The following is a 21,315-nucleotide window of genomic DNA, read 5'->3' on the forward strand; positions in this document are numbered from 1 at the left end:
GGTCTTTATTAACACATTTGGAGGTGTTGAAATTGCCATGTAAAATTGTTCATGCTAATCAATAGCATGTCAATAGCAAAGTCAATGTATCTTAGCATCTTTGGAAGAGTGGAGTCTTACTTTACTTATGTTGGAGCATTTTTTTAGAGGCAATTTATTTGTTGGCATTGAAAATTGCAACATTACCTAGAGGAAGATTGGCTGACGACAGTTAGCGAATTATGGCACTGTTGCATTTGGTCTGTGCCAAAAAAGTACAGGATTCGGTACCCATCCCAACATGCAACTATAGTTGTTTAATACTTTTATATTGACAAATGTGGTGTTTTAGTCTGCAATACTGTTCAATTAAGGACACTCATTACATATGTCTAGCTTGTGTGCTATTATGTGCTAAGCTGTTGTGTAGCTGCAAGCTCCGAGTAACCTAAAGCCTATGTTTATCTTTTTTAAATTACTTTATTAAAATAAATAACTAAAAGACCAAACTTGTGTGCTTACTAAGGATGGGAATCTTACAACGATTCCCGATTTGATTAAAATTTTTGGGGTGACTTAACACAATTTTCGATTCAAACCGATTTTCATAATGTATTGTTTGGTATAAAAATTATAGTAGAACATTTTCAAAACAAGTTACGTGTTAAAAAGGTATTTTTGGCTACTGACATGTGTCGTATACGCACAGCGAGTAAGCGCGGCGATGGCCCAAAGAACGCCTTTTTAAAATTGATTCTTTAAAAATGTTTAAAAAAAGTTAAACATTGTATTATTTATTAATCGATGTAGAATTGGAATAATCACAAATGTTTTGAGCACCTCCATGCTTAATGGGGGACATTTAGATGCTAACTGTCAGATAAATGCGCTGCTGGACTGCTTGTATCGGAGCTTACTGTATATCGGACATTATAGATGCTAGCCGATATAATGCGATACTTTTTTACTGATATCGGACCGATAACTGATATCAATATTAAATCGGGACACCCCTAATTTTTGTATACCATCTCTATTATCGTGCGGCCAAACATTGCGCTTAAAAAAAGTAAATACCGTATTTTTCGGACAATAAGGCACACTTAAAATTATTTAATTTTCTCAAAAATCGACTGTATTTTATTTTTATTATATTATTGTACTATTTTATTCTGGTTGTGCTTTCCGACCTAAAAGCATTTTTTTCTTGGCACAAGGTGAAATGATAAGTGTGACCAGTAGATGGCAGTCACACATAAGAGATACACGTGGACTGCATGTTGAATGACGCCTATTGAATAAATGATGCTAGCAAGTGCCCGTAAGCAAACAACACTAAAACGTTGATGTTTCATTGAGAACATAGAACATTAAACACAATTTTGCCAAAATGTTTTAGTACGACTTCGGTAAGCTACGAAGCCGCGCAGCATTACGGCTTCAACATACGAGTATTATTATGGTGTGTGTATGAAGACCCCAAAATGGCACCAATTAGGAGACATATTATCCCCAAAATTTTCACGCGTCTGCGCCATAGTCACAATAGGCTCCGTTTTTTCTCTATCCTTTTGTTGTGGGACAATCATCCTCCGCTGTTGCCATTTCTAATACAAAGTAGCGTACAGTTCTAATTAGGGATGTCCGATAATATCGGACTGCTGATATTATCGGCCGATAAATGCTTTAAAATGTAATATCGGAAATTATCGGTATTGGTTTCAAAATGATCAGTATCGGTTTCAAAAAGTAAAATGTATGACTTTTTAAAACGCCGCTGTTTACACGGACGTAGGGAGAAGTACAGAACGCCAATAAACCTTAAAGGAACTTCCTTTGCATGCCGGCCCAGTCACATAATATCTACAGCTTTTCACACACAAGTGAATGCAACGCATACTTGGTCAACAGCCATACAGGTCACACTGAGGGTGAACATATAAACAACTTTAACACTGTTACAAATATGCGCCACACTGTGAACCCACACCAAACACGAATGACAAACACTTTTCGGGAGAACATCCGCACCGTAACACAACATAAACACAACAGAACAAATACCCAGAACCCTTGCAGCACTAACTTTTCCGGGACGCTACAATATACACCCCCCGCTACCCCCTAGCCCCCCCCAAACCCCCACACCTCAACCCCGCCCACCTCAACCTCTTCATGCTCTCTCAGGGAGAGCATGACCCAAATTCCAAGCTGCTGTTTTGAGGCATGTTAAAAAAAATAATGCACTTTGTGACTTCAATAATAAATATGGCAGTGCCATGTTGGCATTTTTTTCCATAACTTCAGTTGATTTATTTTGGAAAACCTTGTTACATTGTTTAATGCATCCAGCGGGGCATCACAACAAAATTAGGCATAATAATGTGTTAATTCCACGACTGTATATGTCGGTATCGGTTGATATCGGAATCGGTAATTAAGAGTTGGACATTCAATAATAAATATGGCAGTGCCATGTTGGCATTTTTTTCCATAACTTCAGTTGATTTATTTTGGAAAACCTTGTTACATTGTTTAATGCATCCAGCGGGGCATCACAACAAAATTAGGCATAATAATGTGTTAATTCCACGACTGTATATGTCGGTATCGGTTGATATCGGAATCGGTAATTAAGAGTTGGACAATATCGGAAATCGGCAAACATCTCTAGTTCTAATTTATATCAGTCAGTAGTAGGGATGTCGACCGATAAATGCGTTAAAATGTAATATCGGAAATTATCGGTATCGTTTTTTTTATTATCTGTATCGGGTTTTTTTTTTTTTATTAATTTTTTTTATTAAATCAACATAAAAAATACAAGATACACTTACAATTAGTGCACCAACCCCAAAAACCTCCCTCCCCCCATTTCTTTCTGTTATCAACATCCTGGTTCCTACATTATATATCAATATATATCAATACAGTCTGCAAGGGATACAGTCTGTAAGCACACATGATTGTGCGTGCTGCTGGTCCACTAATAGTACTAACCTTTAACAGTTAATTTTACTCATTTTCATTAATTACTAGTTTCTATGTAACTGTTTTTATATTGTTTTACTTTCTTTTTTATTCAAGAAAATGTTTTTAATTTAGTTATCCTATTTTATTATTTTTTTTAAATAGTACCTTATCTTCACCATACATGGTTGTCCAAATTAGGCATAATAATGTGTTAATTCCAGGACTGCATATATCGGTTGATATCGGTATCGGTTGATATCGGTATCGGTAATTAAAGAGTTGGACAATATCGGAATATCGGATATCGGCAAAAAGCCATTATCGGACATCCCTAGTCAGTAGTCTCGCTTTGGAAACACTAAAAACTACCGGTACAACAAAGATGCAAGGTGAAGACACTGTGGAAGTGGAGGAACGTAAATAAGACTGCCCACAAAACGGCGCATCCTGAAGAGACGGCCAGAAAGCAGCTTGAAGACGGTCTGTAAAACATAATCGATGATTTTGACCAAAGAACCACCATTACGTGTTATGTAGACCACAAGGAAGTGTTTTACATTTAGAAAAAAAAATAATATGACCCCTTTAATGCGCCTCTTGTATGAAAATAGACCTAAATAGACCCACTCATCGGCAGTGCGCCTTATAACCGGTGCGTCTTATGGTCCGAAAAATACGGTACTTTTGTCCGCGTATCATTTCACAGAATCACGTAGCTACACTGTGTGCACCTATGCAACAAAGTGTATTAAGTATGCCTTCTCATTTATGTTTGCATGGGCGTTCACCCACACTCCAGCATACTGAGTATTGTTTGAAGAAAAATGTGTTGCAACAGTTGCACATGGCAATAATAAACATATTTTTCAATGAAGGAAAAACATTATGAGCATAATTATCTGTGCCTAATGAAGTGTCTGGGCTCAGTGTGAGACAGATTTCAAAAACAAGGTGTCACGCACCAGCACGACGGGGCAGATGGAGCTGGGGGGCAGGATGTGATCCCTCAGAGGTCCGCAGTCACACTCGGGCTTCACGTGGGAGGCGCACTTGTTATGGAGCTGCAAGAGGCGACGGCGTTATTACTGTTGCGACTCTTTCCAGCAGAAGTCATGTGTGTACGTTTTCAGCTCATTTGCATATTTTCACCCTCACACTGCCATTAAACGTGTCGTCTTGCGTGAGTGTAAATTGGTGAGGTGAGGTGTAAAAGACAAAAAACAACAACCTCTAAACAAGAAGAAGCAGCGACACGTCAACAACAACAACAACGAGGTGTCCTCTTGTCCTCACCGTGATTTGACACCAAACGCAGTGGAGGCCAGTCAGGCCCTGGTAACACTTAATGGTTTTGTGACACTTGTCACACTTGGTGGGGCAGTTCCCTTCCACCCAGAAATGATGCATTACCTGCGGAGAGAGGGGTGGGGGAGAGAAGTGAGAAATGGAACAACAGTGGCACAACAATTAAAAGAAGTAAGAAAGAGTGACAAATGCCTGCTAATTAGCAAAGCTAAGCAGCACGCTGAGCGCTCTGGGCTCCACCGAGGGGTGGAGGGGCACTCGCCCCGAGCCCCGTGGAGAATGTGTGTGATCCAAGCGTGCCGACGAGTGCGCCGCACTCCAATTGGACGCACCTCGGTGTTTTTCTTGGACTTGACGTAGGTCTTGATGCAGGATGGCGGCGCGCGGGCCACGCAGCGCTCGTGGACCGTGTACTTGCAGACTGGAGGAGAGGACACGAGGACAGTGTGGTTGAAAAGGCGGACTTAGTTACAGTTTGAAGTGGGAGAGTGACGTGGTGGCGAATGCAAAAAAAGGCATCTGCCTGGAGAGTGTGTGAAGAGCGTAGACGTGCCTTCTTTCTTACAAGAACAAAGAATTATTGTTACTCGCATCAATTCTATGTAGAACATGTCTTACCAAAACACACTTTCAGAGAAATATTGTGACAATAAACTGACCTTTTTATTTGATGCAATTCCACACCAATTACAAAAATGTAATATTTGTGTTTTTTTTTCCTAATTATGCACCGTGCCTTGCCGAAAACAACGACCGTTATTTCATTTAAATGTTTTTTTTTTACAATTTCTAGCAATTGTGCAGCAAATACGGTATTTGTTCATTTGTTTTTATTGCCTTAAAAAAACAAAATCTCCCGATACTCAGTGATCATCATATCAGATCTTCTTCATAAATAAGGCACAATTGAAATGTTGCCAGTCATATTAATAAACAACAATTATCTCACCTCTTTTTTTGTCACAGTAATTTTCATAGTGATGTTTGAATTGACATATTCCATCATAAAGATGGACACTGAATGTATTCAGTTTTAAGTTAGGCAGGACAGACTTCTGTTAAAGAAATATGTTTATTTTTATTCTGTTAAGTTAAGCAGGAAATATTTATATTTAAGACAAGAAAAACAAAAATGTGCACTTGATTTTTACTATACTTACTGTCACCAGGTTATGAGGAAATTAGTGGCTGGCAGTTCAGTAAAACATTTAGAAAATGTTACTGTATGACATTCTGAGTACAAAATTGCATTTGTATCCAACTATTAGGGTATTTTCTTCAGAAAATGTATTTATGCAAGCAAATAACCTGTGATTAGTCATGATTATTCACAGTTCTTGAGTGTGATTAATCTGATAAAAAAAAAAATCACATGACAGTATATATATATATATATATATATATATATATATATATATATATATATATATATATATATATATATATATATATATATATATATATACACACACACACATATATATATATATATATATATATATATATATATATATATATATATATGTGTGTGTGTGTGTGTGTGCGTGTGTGTGTGTGTGTGTGTGTGTGCGCGTCAACATTAAACTATATAGATATACAATATATTAAGATATATATTACGGAAAATATATGAAAACTTTACACCTTAGGTTCAACTAAATGTACTAAAACAATTGTTTTTTTTTACAGAATGAGCATCAAGTTTAAAATAAACTTTAAATAGAAAATTCAAGGAGGCACAATACCTACAACAAGGAAACTATGATAAAATACCTAAAAAAATACACCCTAAATAATAGAACACTTGACCTCATCCCTTCCGATGTATTTATTTTTTATTGAAATGACTAGTTGTCATTAGCATCTGTATCAATCTTAGTATTAGTATTGCGCATGTGTACAATATACAATGTGCCGTGTGTGTGTGTGTAGATGAGGCGCTCACTAAATGTAGTGAGTAAAAATAAATATTTACAATACAAACACATTTACTGTTGGTTACAGTAAGTGTGCGTGTGGATGTGTGCTTGTGTGTGTGTGTGCTTGTGTGTGTGCGTGCATGTGTGTGTGTGTAGACTCACATGAGCAACAGAGTCCCTGCTTGCCGAGGCCAATGAGCATGTTGAGACAAAGGTTACAGTAGGCCGGCTTGTTGAAGTGCTTGAGTCTCCACACGTGCTGCCCATCATCTTTCACATTCTGCACGCAGTAAAAAGCAGCAAAACAACAAGCATTAATGGACTCTACCACTTAATGAACAGTATTTGTTGAAGAGGCTGCATGGGGCCTTCTCTGTTTGTTTTTACATTTCATTTGCTGTCTAAATGCAATTAGGTTCTCTCTCATATTGTGAATACTGTAAAAGTTCATGGAAAAACAGCATTATATTCCTTCAATCCAAAAAAGATATACATGTTTGGTACTGAACATATTAAATTCATATTGCAGGCAAATAAACATACAAATAAAACACACAACTTCAAACACTACATATAGCTTAATCAGTATGTATTTTAAATAGATGATATAATTACTTTAAAATATTGCATTATATCCAATGTACTTTAAAAAAAATAAATTGTCATGACAAAATGGAATGTTCATGTACAAGAAATATATACTAGAAGGTGTTCTCAACTCATACTGAAACAGAACGCAGATTGCACCTAAGGCTGGTAAAAGGCTGCCATCTACTGGACAGTGTTCAAACTACACGCAGATGTATGAATTTAAACAGTTTAAAAACCAGCATGTCCAAACTTTCTCCACCAAGAGCCGCATAATTGTGACATTATTTATTTATGTACACAGAAAAATCTGAAAACAGACACTACTCATGTTTAAGACAAAACTTAGTGTCATCTTTGTGTTATACAGTCGGAAGGGGATTCATTTGGCCCCATTCGTCACGGTGTACCTGACACAAGAAGCGTAACGAGTTAGGGGGGTGCACCAGATGGCAGTAGAGTGTTGAATATCTTAACATGTGTTTTGTGGCAATTCCAACTTTGTTCACAGCGTCAGTTGCTATGTGGAGTGGCGCTTTCCATCATTTTCAGCAGAATGCATTGCAAAAGGATTAACCCCTCCCACCAATGGGGCCTTAGGAATTCCTTACCTACTGTAGGTGTCAACATGTACTAGTATTAGTTATTTCAAGAGTGTCCAAAGTGCAGCCAGTGGGCAACTGCATACAGCAGCTTGGGTTTGTTGGCCCGCAACATATTGTCAGGGAAAAAAAACAACAGTAAAAATGTAAGAAAAATGAAATGTAAGAAAAAACAAAAAAAAAGATGTGATGTAATTAGAAAAGGAAGACATTTTAATACTAGTCATAATACAATTTGTCACTTATAACTAGAGATGTCCGATAATATCGGACTGCCAATATTATCGTCCGATAAATGCTTTAAAATGTAATATCGGAAATGATCGGTATCGGTTTCAAAAAGTAAAATTTATGACTTTTTAAAACGCTGCTGTACGGAGTGGTACACGGACGTAGGGAGAATTACAGAGCGGTTGCGTCTCCCAGTCATACTTGGCAACCCTCCCGATTTTTCCGGTGGACTCCCGAATTTCAGTACCCCTCCCGAAAATCTCCCAGGGCAACCATTCTCCCGAATTTCTCCCGATTTCCACCCAGACAACAATATTAGGGGCGTGCCTTTAAGGCACTCCTTTGCGTGCCGGCCCAATCACATAATATCTACGGCTTTTCACACACACAAGTGAATGCAAGTCATACTTGGTCAACAGTCATACAGGTCACACTGAGGGTGATCGTATAAACAACTTTAACACTGTTACAAATATGCGCCACACTGTGAACCCACACCAAACAAGAATGACAAACAAATTTCGGGAGAACATCCGCACCGTAACACAACATAAACACAACAGAACAAATACCCAGAACCCCTTGCAGCACTAACTCTTCCGGGACGCTACAATATACACCCCCCGCTAACCCTCAACCCCCCCCCCCTCCACCTCAACCCCGCCCCCAAACCCCACCCACCTCAACCTTCTCATGCTCTCTCAGGGAGAGCATGTCCCAAATTCCAAGCTGCTATTTTGAGGCACTTTGTGACTTAAATAATAAATATGGCAGTGCCATGTTGGCATTTTTTTTCCATAACTTGAGTTGATTTATTTTGGAAAACCTTGTTACATTGTTTAATGCATCCAGCACAACAAAATTAGGCATAATAATGTGTTAATTTCTACGACTGTATATATCGGTATCGGTTGATATCGGAATCGGTAATTAAGAGTTGGACAATATCGGAATATCGGATACCGGCAAAAAAGCCATTATCGGACATCTCTACTTCTAACACCAAAATGGCACTTAAAATGACACTAAGGTTTGATATACAGTATACCGTATTTTTCGGACTATAAGTCGCAGTTTTTTTCATAGTTTGGCCGGGGGTGCGACTTATACTCAGGAGCGACTTATGTGTGAAATTATTAACACATTACCGTAAAATATCAAATAATATTATTTAGCTCATTCACGTAAGAGACTAGATGTATAAGATTTCATGGGATTTAGCGATTAGGAGTGACAGATTGTTTGGTAAACATATAGAATGTTCTATATGTTATAGTTATTTTAATGACTCTTACCATAATATGTTACGTTAACATACCAGGCACGTTCTCAGTTGGTTATTTATGCCTCATATAACATACACTTTAAATTGCCTTTCAAATGTCTATTCTTTGTGTTGGGTTTTATCAAATAAATTTCCCCAAAAATGCGACAGTGCGACTTATATATGTTTTTTTCCTTCCTTATTATGCATTTTCGGCAGGTGCAACTTGTACTCCGGTGCGACTTATACTCCGAAAAATACGGTAGTGTCTATTTGTAGAATTTATAAAAACATATCTGAATATCACACGCATACTTAAACTTTTCAAATTTTGTATCACATTTTCAGCTTTCTTTTCATTAAATTAATAATTTTTGCACTTCTTTCTTACATTTGTACTTTATTTTTTCCGACAACATGTTGCAGGCCAACAAAACTCGAGCTGCGGCAGTGGGCCTCAAATGGCCCTCAGGCCGCACTTTGGACACCTCTGGTTAAAACAGCCATTTCCAATTTTTGACCCAAAAAGCTTTCAATACGTAAAGAAAGAATTATGACATGAGTATGAATGAAAGTACAGGAATAAAAAAGTTTAGGGGCCCTTGTGCACCTACCGTCTCCAGACCCAGCAGAACCAGCAGTGGGATGGTTGTCATGCCTCCTTGGATCCACTCCTCCAGAGACACGGTGCCATCGTGGTCGTAGTCGATTTCCTGCATCATTTCCTGCAGTATCTACCAAGGGGAAAATATAGGTACAAGTTACATGCGCCTTACAATCTGAACTTTGACCTTTGGTGGATGAAACTGTGAACAGTCTTGAAAGTTTTTACATGTTTTACTTTTTAGGAAAAAAAAAATCATAAAAATTAATGTAAAGGACTGGGTTGTTTTTAAAGTATTTGTCTTAAATGTTTTAAAGCAGTGTTTCTTAAACATAGGTCGCTAAAAAAATCTGTTAGCTGTGGCCTGTAATAGGCTGCAGCGGTACTCAATTGTAATACACTTTTCCACCACTTGTGCAGTAATGACAGCATTAAACCAGAACAGTGTAGAGCAGGGGTCACCAACCTTTTTGAAACCAAGGGCTACTTCTTGGGTACTGATTACTGCGAAGGGCTACCAGTTAGATACACACTTAAATAAATTGCCAGAAGTAGCCAATTTGCTCAATTTACCTTTAACTCTGTTATTATTAATAATTAATGATATTTATCTTTGTGGAAACACTGATCATCTTAATGATTTCTCACAATAAATATATATAGAAACAGATAAATATCAATATGCAACACTTTATTTTTATATTTTCTCTAAGTGCACATTTTTCAAATTGAACATTTTCAAATGATCACTTCTAAGACAGTCTTGTGAAATCACAATATCCCATTTTAACTAGCTAGCCACTAACATTTTTTTAACAAATCATGAATTACTTTGCACCATGTTTGTACAAATAATAACTCATGTAAAATACAAAAGTAAACTCTCAAATTTTTAAATCATGTCACACTTTGAAGTGGACACCAAATCTGTTATCTGTTTCTTTGTCAGTTAGTGGGAAGCCTGGCATTGCATGCTGTTAACTAGTGAGTTGTACTCTGGTGTGTAACTTGACACTGCAACTCTGAGTGAGTCTTGCAGATGTGCATCAGTGAGGCGTGTTCTGTGTTTGTTCTTGATGAAGTTCATGTCAGAAAAGGCTGATTCACAAAGATAAGATTTTTCCTCATTGTCTTTGAAGGCTGCCTCATACAACACAAATGGAAAATGGGAGGACTTTTTTGACTGCCCGTTGCCATGGGATGCCATATTCAAACTAATCTATAAAACCACTATCGATGTGCAAAATCGTTATTTTCAAATTAAAATTATTTATAACTTCTTACCCACAGGGAAAATGTTAAAATTATGGAATATGACAGAGTCAGATGATTGCCAATTTTGTTGTCAGGAGCCTGAATCCACCCTGCATTTGTTTTGGTATTGTCATATTGTGTCTTTGTTTTGGGTGGAAGTTGAAAAAATGTGTTTAAGGATTGGTTTGTTTATGAAGCTTAATGTGGTTTCTGTTATTTTAGGAGAGTTCATTGACAATCATGATTTAGTCAATTTAATTATAGTACTCTGTAAAATGTTTATTTTTAAGGCCAAAAACAGATATTCACTTAGTATTACTTTCTTTAAAACATTTATTCAGTATTTTCTAACTTTAGAAAGTTACATGGTTGAAAACGATAATGATGCCAAAAAACATTTAAAAAAAGATGAGAAGTCCTCAAAGGCTTATTTTGAAAGTATAATTATGTTTATAGATTATATGATATCTGTTGTTGTGTTCCCTAATTTGAGTGACCTGGACATAATCTGGACTGTACATAAATGCTTATTTTGAAAATGTAATTTTGTTTATAAATTATATGCAATCTGTTGGGTTCCCTAATTTTTTTCTGTGTACATGAATGAAGGTGTGTGTTGCTGAGTCCGACTTGGACATTATCTGGACTGGGCCTGGTTTAAAAAACCCTTTAAACAAATCTAATTTCATTGACAACCTGGTCTGTTGAAGATAAGGCCCTTTTTTAAAAAATAAAATAAAATAAGATAAATAAATAAAAAACATTTTCTTGGATAAAAAAGAAAGTAAAACAATATAAAAATAATTACATAAAAAATAGTAATTAATGAAAATGTTAGTGGACCAGCAGCCTATACAATCATGTGTGCTTCAGGGACTGTGTCCCTTGCAGATGTGTTGTCTATGTTGTGGGAACCAGAATATTGGTAGCAGAAAGAAATAACCCCTTTTGTGGGAGTGGGTGTGGATGAGTGTGCATGGGGGAGGTTGTTTGGGTTGATGCACTGATTGAAAGTGTATCTTGTGTTTTTTCTATGTAGATTTAATTTAAAAAATAAAAAAAATTAAAAAAAATAAAAAAAATAAAAACTTTTTTTTTTTTTTTTTTTTTTAGAACAGGCCCGCAGGCGACTCATCTGGTCCTTACGGGCGACCTGGTGCCCGCGGGCACCGCGTTGGTGACCCCTGGTGTAGAGAGAGAATGACCAACTCGGTTTCAAAGTTTGTAGCAAACATGGCGCCCTGCAGTCGCGTGGCTTTTGACTCATCAGAGAGAGTATGTCCAGGCCATCTCCTAAATGATTGGTCAAAAGCCACTCAACAGGCCACAGGGTGCCATGTTTGCTACCAATTTTGAGACTGAGCTAGCCATACTTTTTTTATACAGGACTCTGTATCAAAACAAACTGAAGAAGTCTGGAGCTAAAGTCATAAATAAGTTTTTTAAACGCAAAACACATGACTTAAGTGGTGAAGCTGTATTTTCATTTGACCTTTAATTTTATCGACAGTTTATGTAAGAAATTATTATATTATTAAATTTTTTATTTTATTTTATCCATCCATCCATTTTCTACCGCTTATCCCTTTTTAGCGCAACATAATTGTATGCACATTTATTTTTCATCAGTTATTTATGAGTGCCTTCCTATGCAGTATATTTGATGAGTATTTATTTTTTTAATCAGCCTGACTTAAGGCTAAGGTTTATGTGTTAAATAAATAATAATCTTTGTGATTAACACATGCTTTCATGTCATTCGATAAGGTTAACTATAAGTAGGTTGGATATAATTATAATACAATTAAAATCAAGAGTATGATTACTAATTCAGTGATAATATTTGGGAAAAGTTGGGCCTTGATGTCAAAAGAGTTAAGAACCCCTGGTGTAAAGCACTTTTGCATGCATGTAAATAATAAATAAATGATAAATGGGTTATACTTGTATAGCGCTTTTCTACCTTCAAGGTACTCAAAGCGCTTTGACAGTATTTCCACATTTACCCATTCACACACACATTCACACACTGATGGCGGGAGCTGCCATGCAAGGCGCTAACCAGCAGCCATCAGAGGCAAAGGGTGAAGTGTCTTGCCCAAGGACACAACGGACGTGACTAGGAAGGTAGAAGGTGGGAATTGAACCCCAGTAACCAGCAACACTCCGATTGCTGGCACAGCCACTCTATCAACTTCGCCACGCCGTCCCTGTACTACCTTAATTACCACAAAAGCTGCGCATCTTAAAACTAAACTATGGTAAATCCCTCTTTAAACAATTGTGCTCTTTAAATTACATGTCTTTATCAAAAAAATACAATAAAAGTTGTAGGTTTGTCGAGAAAAGCATTTGGGTCCGGTTTGGTCAAATTTTAATTTAATTAAACACACTTTTCTTTTATTAAAAATGTAATTACTGTTGTGGGTTAATGTAGAAAGGGTCCTGTTTTTTTAATTATTCAATTGAATACATGTTGTTTTATTAAACAATATTGTATTATTTTTTATTATTATTATACTACAGATGAACATTGATCTATTTAAGAGCGCTGCAAAGCTTGTTCTGTTGTATTGAACCCACAGGGAATGCTGTATATGCCATCTTTGGATTATTAACCATTGAAAATGTATTTTATTTTAATTGCCAAACTAAATAAATGAGCGTCCAGTGAGAGGTTTGTGTTCTTACGGGTTTGAGCTCGGTCACGTCCCATTCCAGGTACTCGGCCACGTGCATCATTTGGGAGATGATGTGCTCCAGCTCCTGCAGACGCACAAGTACACACGCACACAAATATATTGTGAAATGTGTCATTCGGCTTCCGGTTAAAACAATGATTTTCCTGGCTGGCTCCATCTAGTGGTATGCCAAATAATAATTTAACCCAATATAAATAAAACATTATTTTATTTTCCTGTATTTAAACACAGTGTTACTGTTCAAACTGTGTGTTATGTTACATTGGCCAAAAATATTAAATATATTTGTTAAATAAAACCTCTGCCTTGTTTTTTTAATGAATAATTATGCCTATTACACTATTTTAATGTTGGTCATTATGGTGGTACTTGGAAAACCAAGTGTTTTCTGAGGTGGCATTTGGTGGAAAAAAAGTTTTGCCAAAAGTAGTGAAACATTCAACAGTTGGATTGCACAGTTGTGTATTTAAAATGTTTTTTTTAAGTTTAATTATACTCCACAAACATTTATGTATCTTAATGTAGTGTAGTGCAGTGGTTCTCAAACTTTTTTCACCAAGTACCAACTCAGAATACTTGGCTCTCCAAGTAACACCATAATGACCAACATTCAAATACAGTAGCATAGTAGGCCTGAGCATTCATTAAATACAAGGCAGATTATTTACTTCACAAGTATAGTTATTATTTTGGCCATTGTAACATTACACAGTTTGAACAGTATAACACTGTATTTGAATATCTAATTAAGTGATTATTTGGCGTACCACTAAATGGAGCCCGCGTACCACTAGTAGTACGTGTACCACAGTTTGAGAATCCCTGTGTTCGAGAACAGCAAGTTGTGCCAAAACTAGTGAACTGTTCAACAGTTGAAAATGTGCATTTAAAAGTTCCAAAAAATCAAATGATACTGTACAAAGCATTTTATTTTTAAAACGAACTGGATTTGTTGTGTTTATGTGTCGTACTTCCTGTCCCACACTACTACTCCTTCTGTGCAAAATTGATGTTGCTTTGCTGCAACATTTCTGCAGCTTAATGTAGTGTAGTGCAGTGGCTCCCAAATGTTTTTCACCAAGTACCACCATAATGATCAACAATAAAATACAGTAGCGTATTAGGCCTAAGTTTTCATTAAAAACAAGGCAGAGGTTTTACAAAACCCAAAACCAGTGAAGTTGGCATGTTGTGTAATTTGTAAATAAAAACAGAATTGAATGATTTGCAAATCCTTTTCAACTTATATTCAATTGAATATTCTGAAAAACAAGATATTTAAAGTTCAAACTGAGAAACTTTTTTTTTCTTCTAAATAATCATTCACTTAGAATTTGATAGAGCAACACATTGCAAAAAAGTTGGCACAGGGGCATTTTTACCACTGTGTTACATGGCCTTTTCTTTTAACAACACTCAGTAAACATTTGGGAACTGAGTTGACCAATTTTTGAAGCTTTTCAGGTGGAATTCTTTCCGATTCTTGCTTGATGTACAGCTTAAGTTGTTCAACAGTCCGACGTTGTGGTATTTTAGGCTTCATATTGCGCCACACATTTTCAATGGGAGACAAGTCTGGACTACAGGCAGGCCAGTCTAGTACCTGCACTCTTTTACTATGAAGCCAAGCTGTTGTAACACGTGGCTTGGCATTTTCTTGCTGAAATAAGCTGGGGCGTCCATGATAACGTTGCTTGGATGGCAACATATGTTGCTCCAAAACCTGTATGTACCTTTCAGCATTAATGGTGTCTTCACAGATGTGTAAGTTACCCATGTCTTGGGCACTAATACACCCCCATACCATCACAGATGCTGGCTTTTGAACTTTGCGCCTATAACAGTCGGGATAGTTATTTTCCTCTTTGTTCCGGAGGACACTACGTCCACAGTTTCCAAAAACCACAGAACAGTTTTCCACTTTGCATCAGTCCATTTTAGATGAGCTCGGGCTCAGCAAAGCCGACAGCGTTTATGGGTGTTGTTGATAAATGGCTTTGGCTTTGCATAGTAGAGTTTTAACTTGCACTTACAGATGTAGCGACAAACTGTATTTACTGACAGTGGTTTTCTGATGTGTTCCTGAGCCCATGTGGTGATATCCTTTACACACTGATGTCGCTTTTTGATGCAGTACCGCCTGAGGGATCAAAGGTTTGTAATATCATCGCTATGTGCAGTGATTTCTCCAGATTCTCTGAACCTTTTGATGATATTACGGACCTTCGATGGTGAAATCCTTAAATTCCTTGCAATAGCTCGTTGAGAAATGTTGTTCTTAAACTGTTCGATAATTTGCTCTGGCATTTTTTCACAAAGTGGTGACCCTCGCCCCATCCTTGTTTGTGAATGACTGAGCATTTCATGGAAGCTGATTTTATACCCAATCATGGCACCCACCTGTTCCCAATTAGCCTGTTCACCTGTGGGATGTTCCAAATAAGTGTTTGATGAGCATTCCTCAACTTTCTCAGACTTTTTTGCCACTTGTGCCAGCTTTTTTTAAACATGTTGCAGGCATCAAATTCCAAATGAGCTAATATTTACAAAAAATAACAAAGTTTTCCAGTTGGAACGTTAAGTGTCTTGTCTTTGCAGTCTATTTAATTGAATATACGTTGAAAAGGATTTGCAAATCATTGTATTCTGTTTTTACTTACGATTTACACAACGTGCCAACTTCACTGGTTTTGGGTTTTGTATTTAATAATAATAATAATACCTGGGATTTATATAGCGCTTTTCTAAGTACCCAAAGTCACTTTACATGTTAAAAACCCATCATTCATTCACACCTGGTGGTGGTAAGCTACTTTCGTAGCCACAGCTGCCCTGGGGTAGACTGACGGAAGCGTGGCTGCCAATTTGCGCCTACGGCCCCTCCGACCACCACCTATCCTTCATTCAACATTCATTCACCGGTGTGAGCGGCACCGGGGGCAAGGGTGAAGTGTCCTGCCCAAGGACACAACGGCATGGTAAGAGGCGGGGAGCGAACCTGCAACCCTCTGGTTTCTGACACGGGCGCTCTACCCACTACGCCATGCCGCCCCAACAAGTAAATGTAATATTTTTTGGCCACTGTAACTTTACACACAGTTTGAACAGTAACACTGTTTGAATATACTGCAGGAAAATAAAATACCGTACTTAAATAATGAATTGAATAACACTGCAATATTTGGTTAAGTGGTGGACGCGTAGCACCGTTTGAGAACGACTGGGGTACTGTATATAAGGAAACACAAATAAAGACAGTATTTAGCTTACAGTGCATTGCAGCTGATGTTGCCTAGCGTGCGTGGACAGTTTAATAACAGGCTGGGAATGTCACAGAGGGAGGAGTGGGGAGAATTTAGGTCCATGATTACAGTATGGCTTTAACGTCTTCGTCTTTCAATTATTCTGTTATTACAAGGACTCGTGATGCTGAGATTCATAATATTATGATCGCAGTAAATAAAGATTTCAGGTATATGTGTACATTTCACCTGGGATGTTTGTTTCTGACTTTGGTCTGTCCGTCCCCCCTAAATTATGGCGCCTAATAAAAGGATAAATTACAGTGCTTCTGCACGCCTTCAAGGTCACACTTATGATAGTACACACTATTGTTTTTTAATTTTATACAGTTTAAGATTTGGGAATTCTTAGGTGATGTTAGGTGTTTTCCTGAGTTAGCTCCTTAACCAGCTATAAAAGGGTGTATATTACATCCCATCTGATACTGATATCGGTCCATATCAGCAAAAAAAACTAACAAGTATGGGATTACAACAGGGAAGGGATTCATATGGCCCCATTCCTGGGTGGATCTCGTGTGAGAAGAAGGGAGGGGGCTAATCATTTTGCAATGCAGTCTGCTGAAAATGATGGAAAGCGCCACTGTACGTCATACTTGCCAACCTTGAGACCTCTGATTCCGGGAGGTGGGGGGTGGGGCGGGGGTGTGGTTAAGAGGGGAGGAGTATATTTACAGCTAGAATTCACCAACTTGAGTATTCATATATATTTCATATATATACTGTATATATATATATATATATATATATATATATATATATATATATATATATATATATATATATATATATATATATATATATATATGTATGAAATACTTGACTTTCAGTGAATTCTAGCTATATATATATATATATATATATATATATATATATATATATATATATATATATATATATATATATATATATATATATATATATATATATATATATATATATATATATATATATATATATATACCGTAATTTCCGGACTATAAGCCGCACCTGACTATAAGCCGCACCAGCTAAATTTAGGGGAAAATACAGATTGCTCCATATATAAGCCGCACCCGACTATAAGCCGCAGGGTTTTGATGTGTAATTACCGTAGTATATAGGGGTTCCTGCTACCACGGAGGGGATTGTCGGGACAGAGATGACTGTTTGGGAATGCAAAGCGTCCCATTTATCAACAATAAATCTTTCAATCATTCAATCAAACTTTCACATCTTTGACATGGCGAACAGCATTCGTGCAGAGTATAAATAATACAACGGTGCAAAGTAATACAAAGTGCTCGCCTGTACGTTATCAAAATAACCAGCCTACCGGTATATGAAAAGTCAGTCTTTAATCATTGTGTCATCGTCTTCCTTCTGCGTACTAAAACCACCGAAATCCTCTTCGTCGGTGTCGGAGAAGAACAGGCCGTAAATAAGCCGCACCCTTGTATAAGCCGCAGGGACCAGAACGAGGGGAAAAAGTAGCGGCTTATAGTCCGGAAATTACGGTATATATATATATATATATATATATATATATATATATATATATATATATATTTTTTTTTTTAAATGTTTTATTTTATTATACATATAAATAAAATAAATACTTGAATTTCAGTGTTCCGGAGGCTATCCAGTAGATGGCAGTATTGTCCTGTTTAAGCATGTCACAACATTGCTGTTTACGGCAGACGAACTCCTTTACGGTAGACAAAAACGTGACTGCTGTTGTTGTGTGTTGTTACCGCGCTGGGAGGACGTTAATGAAACTGCCTAACAATAAACCCACATAAGAAACCAAGAACTCGCTCTCAATCATTCTACAGTTATAACGTGATTGGGCAGGCACGCTGTTTATATCATGGGAAAGCGGACGTGAAAACAGACTGTCGCTGCTGTCCCCACTTAGGTCCGCATTGAGCTGGAGGGGGCGTGGCCTCCAGCTCCGGCTAAATTCCGGGAGTTTATCGGGAGAAAATTTCTTTCGGGAGGTTATCGGGAGAGGCGCTGAATTCTGGGAGTCTCCCGGTAAAACCGGGAGGGTTGGCAAGTATGCTCTACGTAGCAACTGACGCTGTGGTCAAAGTTGGAATTACCACAATACACATTTTAAGATATTACCTAGCAGGCACAAGACATTGATACAACTTTGATTATATGTACATGTCCTTTAAAACGGACTTTGAAACAACGTAGCAAAATAGTTATTTTTGTAAATTGAGAAAATGTAGGTGTCTCACGTTGGATCCACGTTGTTGGTTGGGAAATGACCTAATTTTACTTTTGTATTTGTGTTGTAGAATATTTGTTGGAAAATGACCAAATTTCAATGGTCAACTCAACGTCAGAACCCAACATTGATTAAATGTCATCAAAAAGCATGTTGTTTTAACGTTAGGTTTGAGTTGCACAACGTCAGGACCTAATTTAACAAGTTCTCAATGTTGTTTTAATGTCTTATGCCTGCTAGGTAAATTTTGCAACAGCACAAGTGTCAAACTAAAGGCCCGTCTCATCATTTTATATGACCCACAAGAGCCTGGAAATGAGTCTAAAAAGTACTTCTCTTCCTAAATGTATTTGTTCTTTCCTTTTTGACAAGAAAAAAGTACATGCACACCATGCAATCGCATATTCTTCAAATTAAATATTATCTAATAATGCAATAAATATATTATCATACATTCAAACCATTTTTTTTGTCAAAATAGAAATAAATATGTTTTGTCTTTTTGACTTATGATTTCAAAATTATCCATCAAATTGCACACTGTAAAAATGACAATAAGTTTTACAGTAAAATGTACTGTGTTTTTTTCAGCATTTTACAGTAAATGGAAAAAACAGCGCCACATGTTTTTGACAATACAATTCTGGCCAGTTTTTACTGTAAAAAAACTGTGGTATCGTTTTGCCATTCACATTATTACACCGTAAAATCTACAGTTCTTCTTTTTAATGGTAATAAAAAACCTGGTAGCTCAGTTGCCAGAATTTTACCGTAAAAAACATTTTTCTATTTTCTATTTTTAAAATTCCTATTAGTTTTAGTTGATAAATACAAATTTAGAATTTAGTTCATCCGGATTATTTAGCATTGACTAATGTACAAATGAATTATTTCACATTTTAAACATTCTTATTAATTACATTAATAATTACAAATTTAGAATCTAGTTCATTCAGATTATGTTTCATTAACCAATGGACAAATTAATACATAATTTTACATTTTAAAGTTTAAAAGTTTTGTCTTAAATATTGAGGAAATTATTTAACTACTGCAATATTAATGTGCAGTGCCATATCTATTACATAATGCAGTAAACAAATAGATTTTTTTTTCTACAAAATTAACTACGTGGTCCAGCAAAGTAAGTTTGTCTTTTTGTTCCTCTACTTTGTTTCAATAATTATCAATCATTTTTCTATTTACAATTATAAATACCACAGTAAATTTTACAATAAAATTTTGGCATCCGAGCTTTACCTTTAAAAACAGTGGCATAGATTTTCCATTTACAATAACATGCTGTAAAAAACACTATACATTTTTACAGTAACATTCTTGCAACTGAGCAGCCAGTTTTTACCGTAAAATCTACAGATTTTTCTTTTTTTTTACATTGTTAGCAAAAAAAAAAAAAACATTAAATGCATAGGAAAATGTGTAATAATATCATAAGTGTCTTCTAAAGGTCAAACATAACTGCGACGTGGCCTTAATGAAAACAAGTTTGACACCCCTGCTCTACAGCCATCTGGCGGCTAAAGTTGATAGTGTAAACCCCACATTTTTCACGTTTCATTTTACCTTTCCTACTGTATGTGGGCTTGCCTATAAAATGTCTTACTTGTGCAAAGTTGTACAGCCAGTTAACATCTAAATGCCCTCCAATAAACACACAAGATTGGTCTTTTCTTCTATAGGCTGCTATAAGCTAGCAGCTACACAACAGCTCAGCATACACGTTGGACAAAGGTAAAAATTAGTCCTTAACGTAACTACATAGCAGTCTAAAACAGCACATTTGTCAATATAAACTAGTACCAAACAATTATAGTTGCATATCACTTACACATACTGTACAAAGTCTCTAAGGCAGAAAACTGTATTGCCAGTAAGATATGAATTACTATTTCATTATTTATGTATAGTTTCCCATGACAATGCACTCGAATATGTCTGAAAAGGCTGACATATTGGAATAGATGCAAAAATAAGATTTTTTAAATTTTTTTATAGCATAGCACAGATATACATAACAGATATTAGGATGTGATACTAAAACAATACAACATTACGATGGAAAATAAATAGATATACTGTACCGAGCTGTCCAAAGAGCCGTTTCCATCAGTGTCATAGAGACGAAACATGACTGTGGAGGAGACAAGAAAAAAGGAGAGACGTTAACCTTAAGTATAAACATCATGTGCTTCCACTGGCAACCTTTAAAAAGTTACGTAATATTTTTTCATTCAGCACAAAAAGTCTCATAAATTTGTTTTATTTTTGTGTGGGCGTTTTTTTTCTTAAATGCCCACGCAAGTATCGCCATGGAGACTAAAAGTCACACGGTCGTGGCGGACGACTCTCG

At 36.6% G+C, this 21,315-nt stretch overlaps 1 protein-coding gene across 1 annotated transcript in view; it reads right to left on the reverse strand.

Annotated features, from left to right (window-relative positions):
• Positions 1-21,315, reverse strand: part of dgkb (diacylglycerol kinase, beta) — a 260,736-nt gene that overhangs the window by 143,582 nt on the left and 95,839 nt on the right. The window contains 7 exon segments of the mRNA XM_062062705.1: positions 3,915-4,013; positions 4,246-4,362; positions 4,590-4,678; positions 6,339-6,456; positions 9,476-9,595; positions 13,411-13,485; positions 21,047-21,096. Coding sequence (XP_061918689.1) covers positions 3,915-4,013; positions 4,246-4,362; positions 4,590-4,678; positions 6,339-6,456; positions 9,476-9,595; positions 13,411-13,485; positions 21,047-21,096 — 668 coding nt within the window.

The sequence above is a fragment of the Entelurus aequoreus genome, linkage group LG11 (assembly GCF_033978785.1).
Source record: "Entelurus aequoreus isolate RoL-2023_Sb linkage group LG11, RoL_Eaeq_v1.1, whole genome shotgun sequence".
NCBI lineage: Eukaryota > Metazoa > Chordata > Actinopteri > Syngnathiformes > Syngnathidae > Entelurus > Entelurus aequoreus.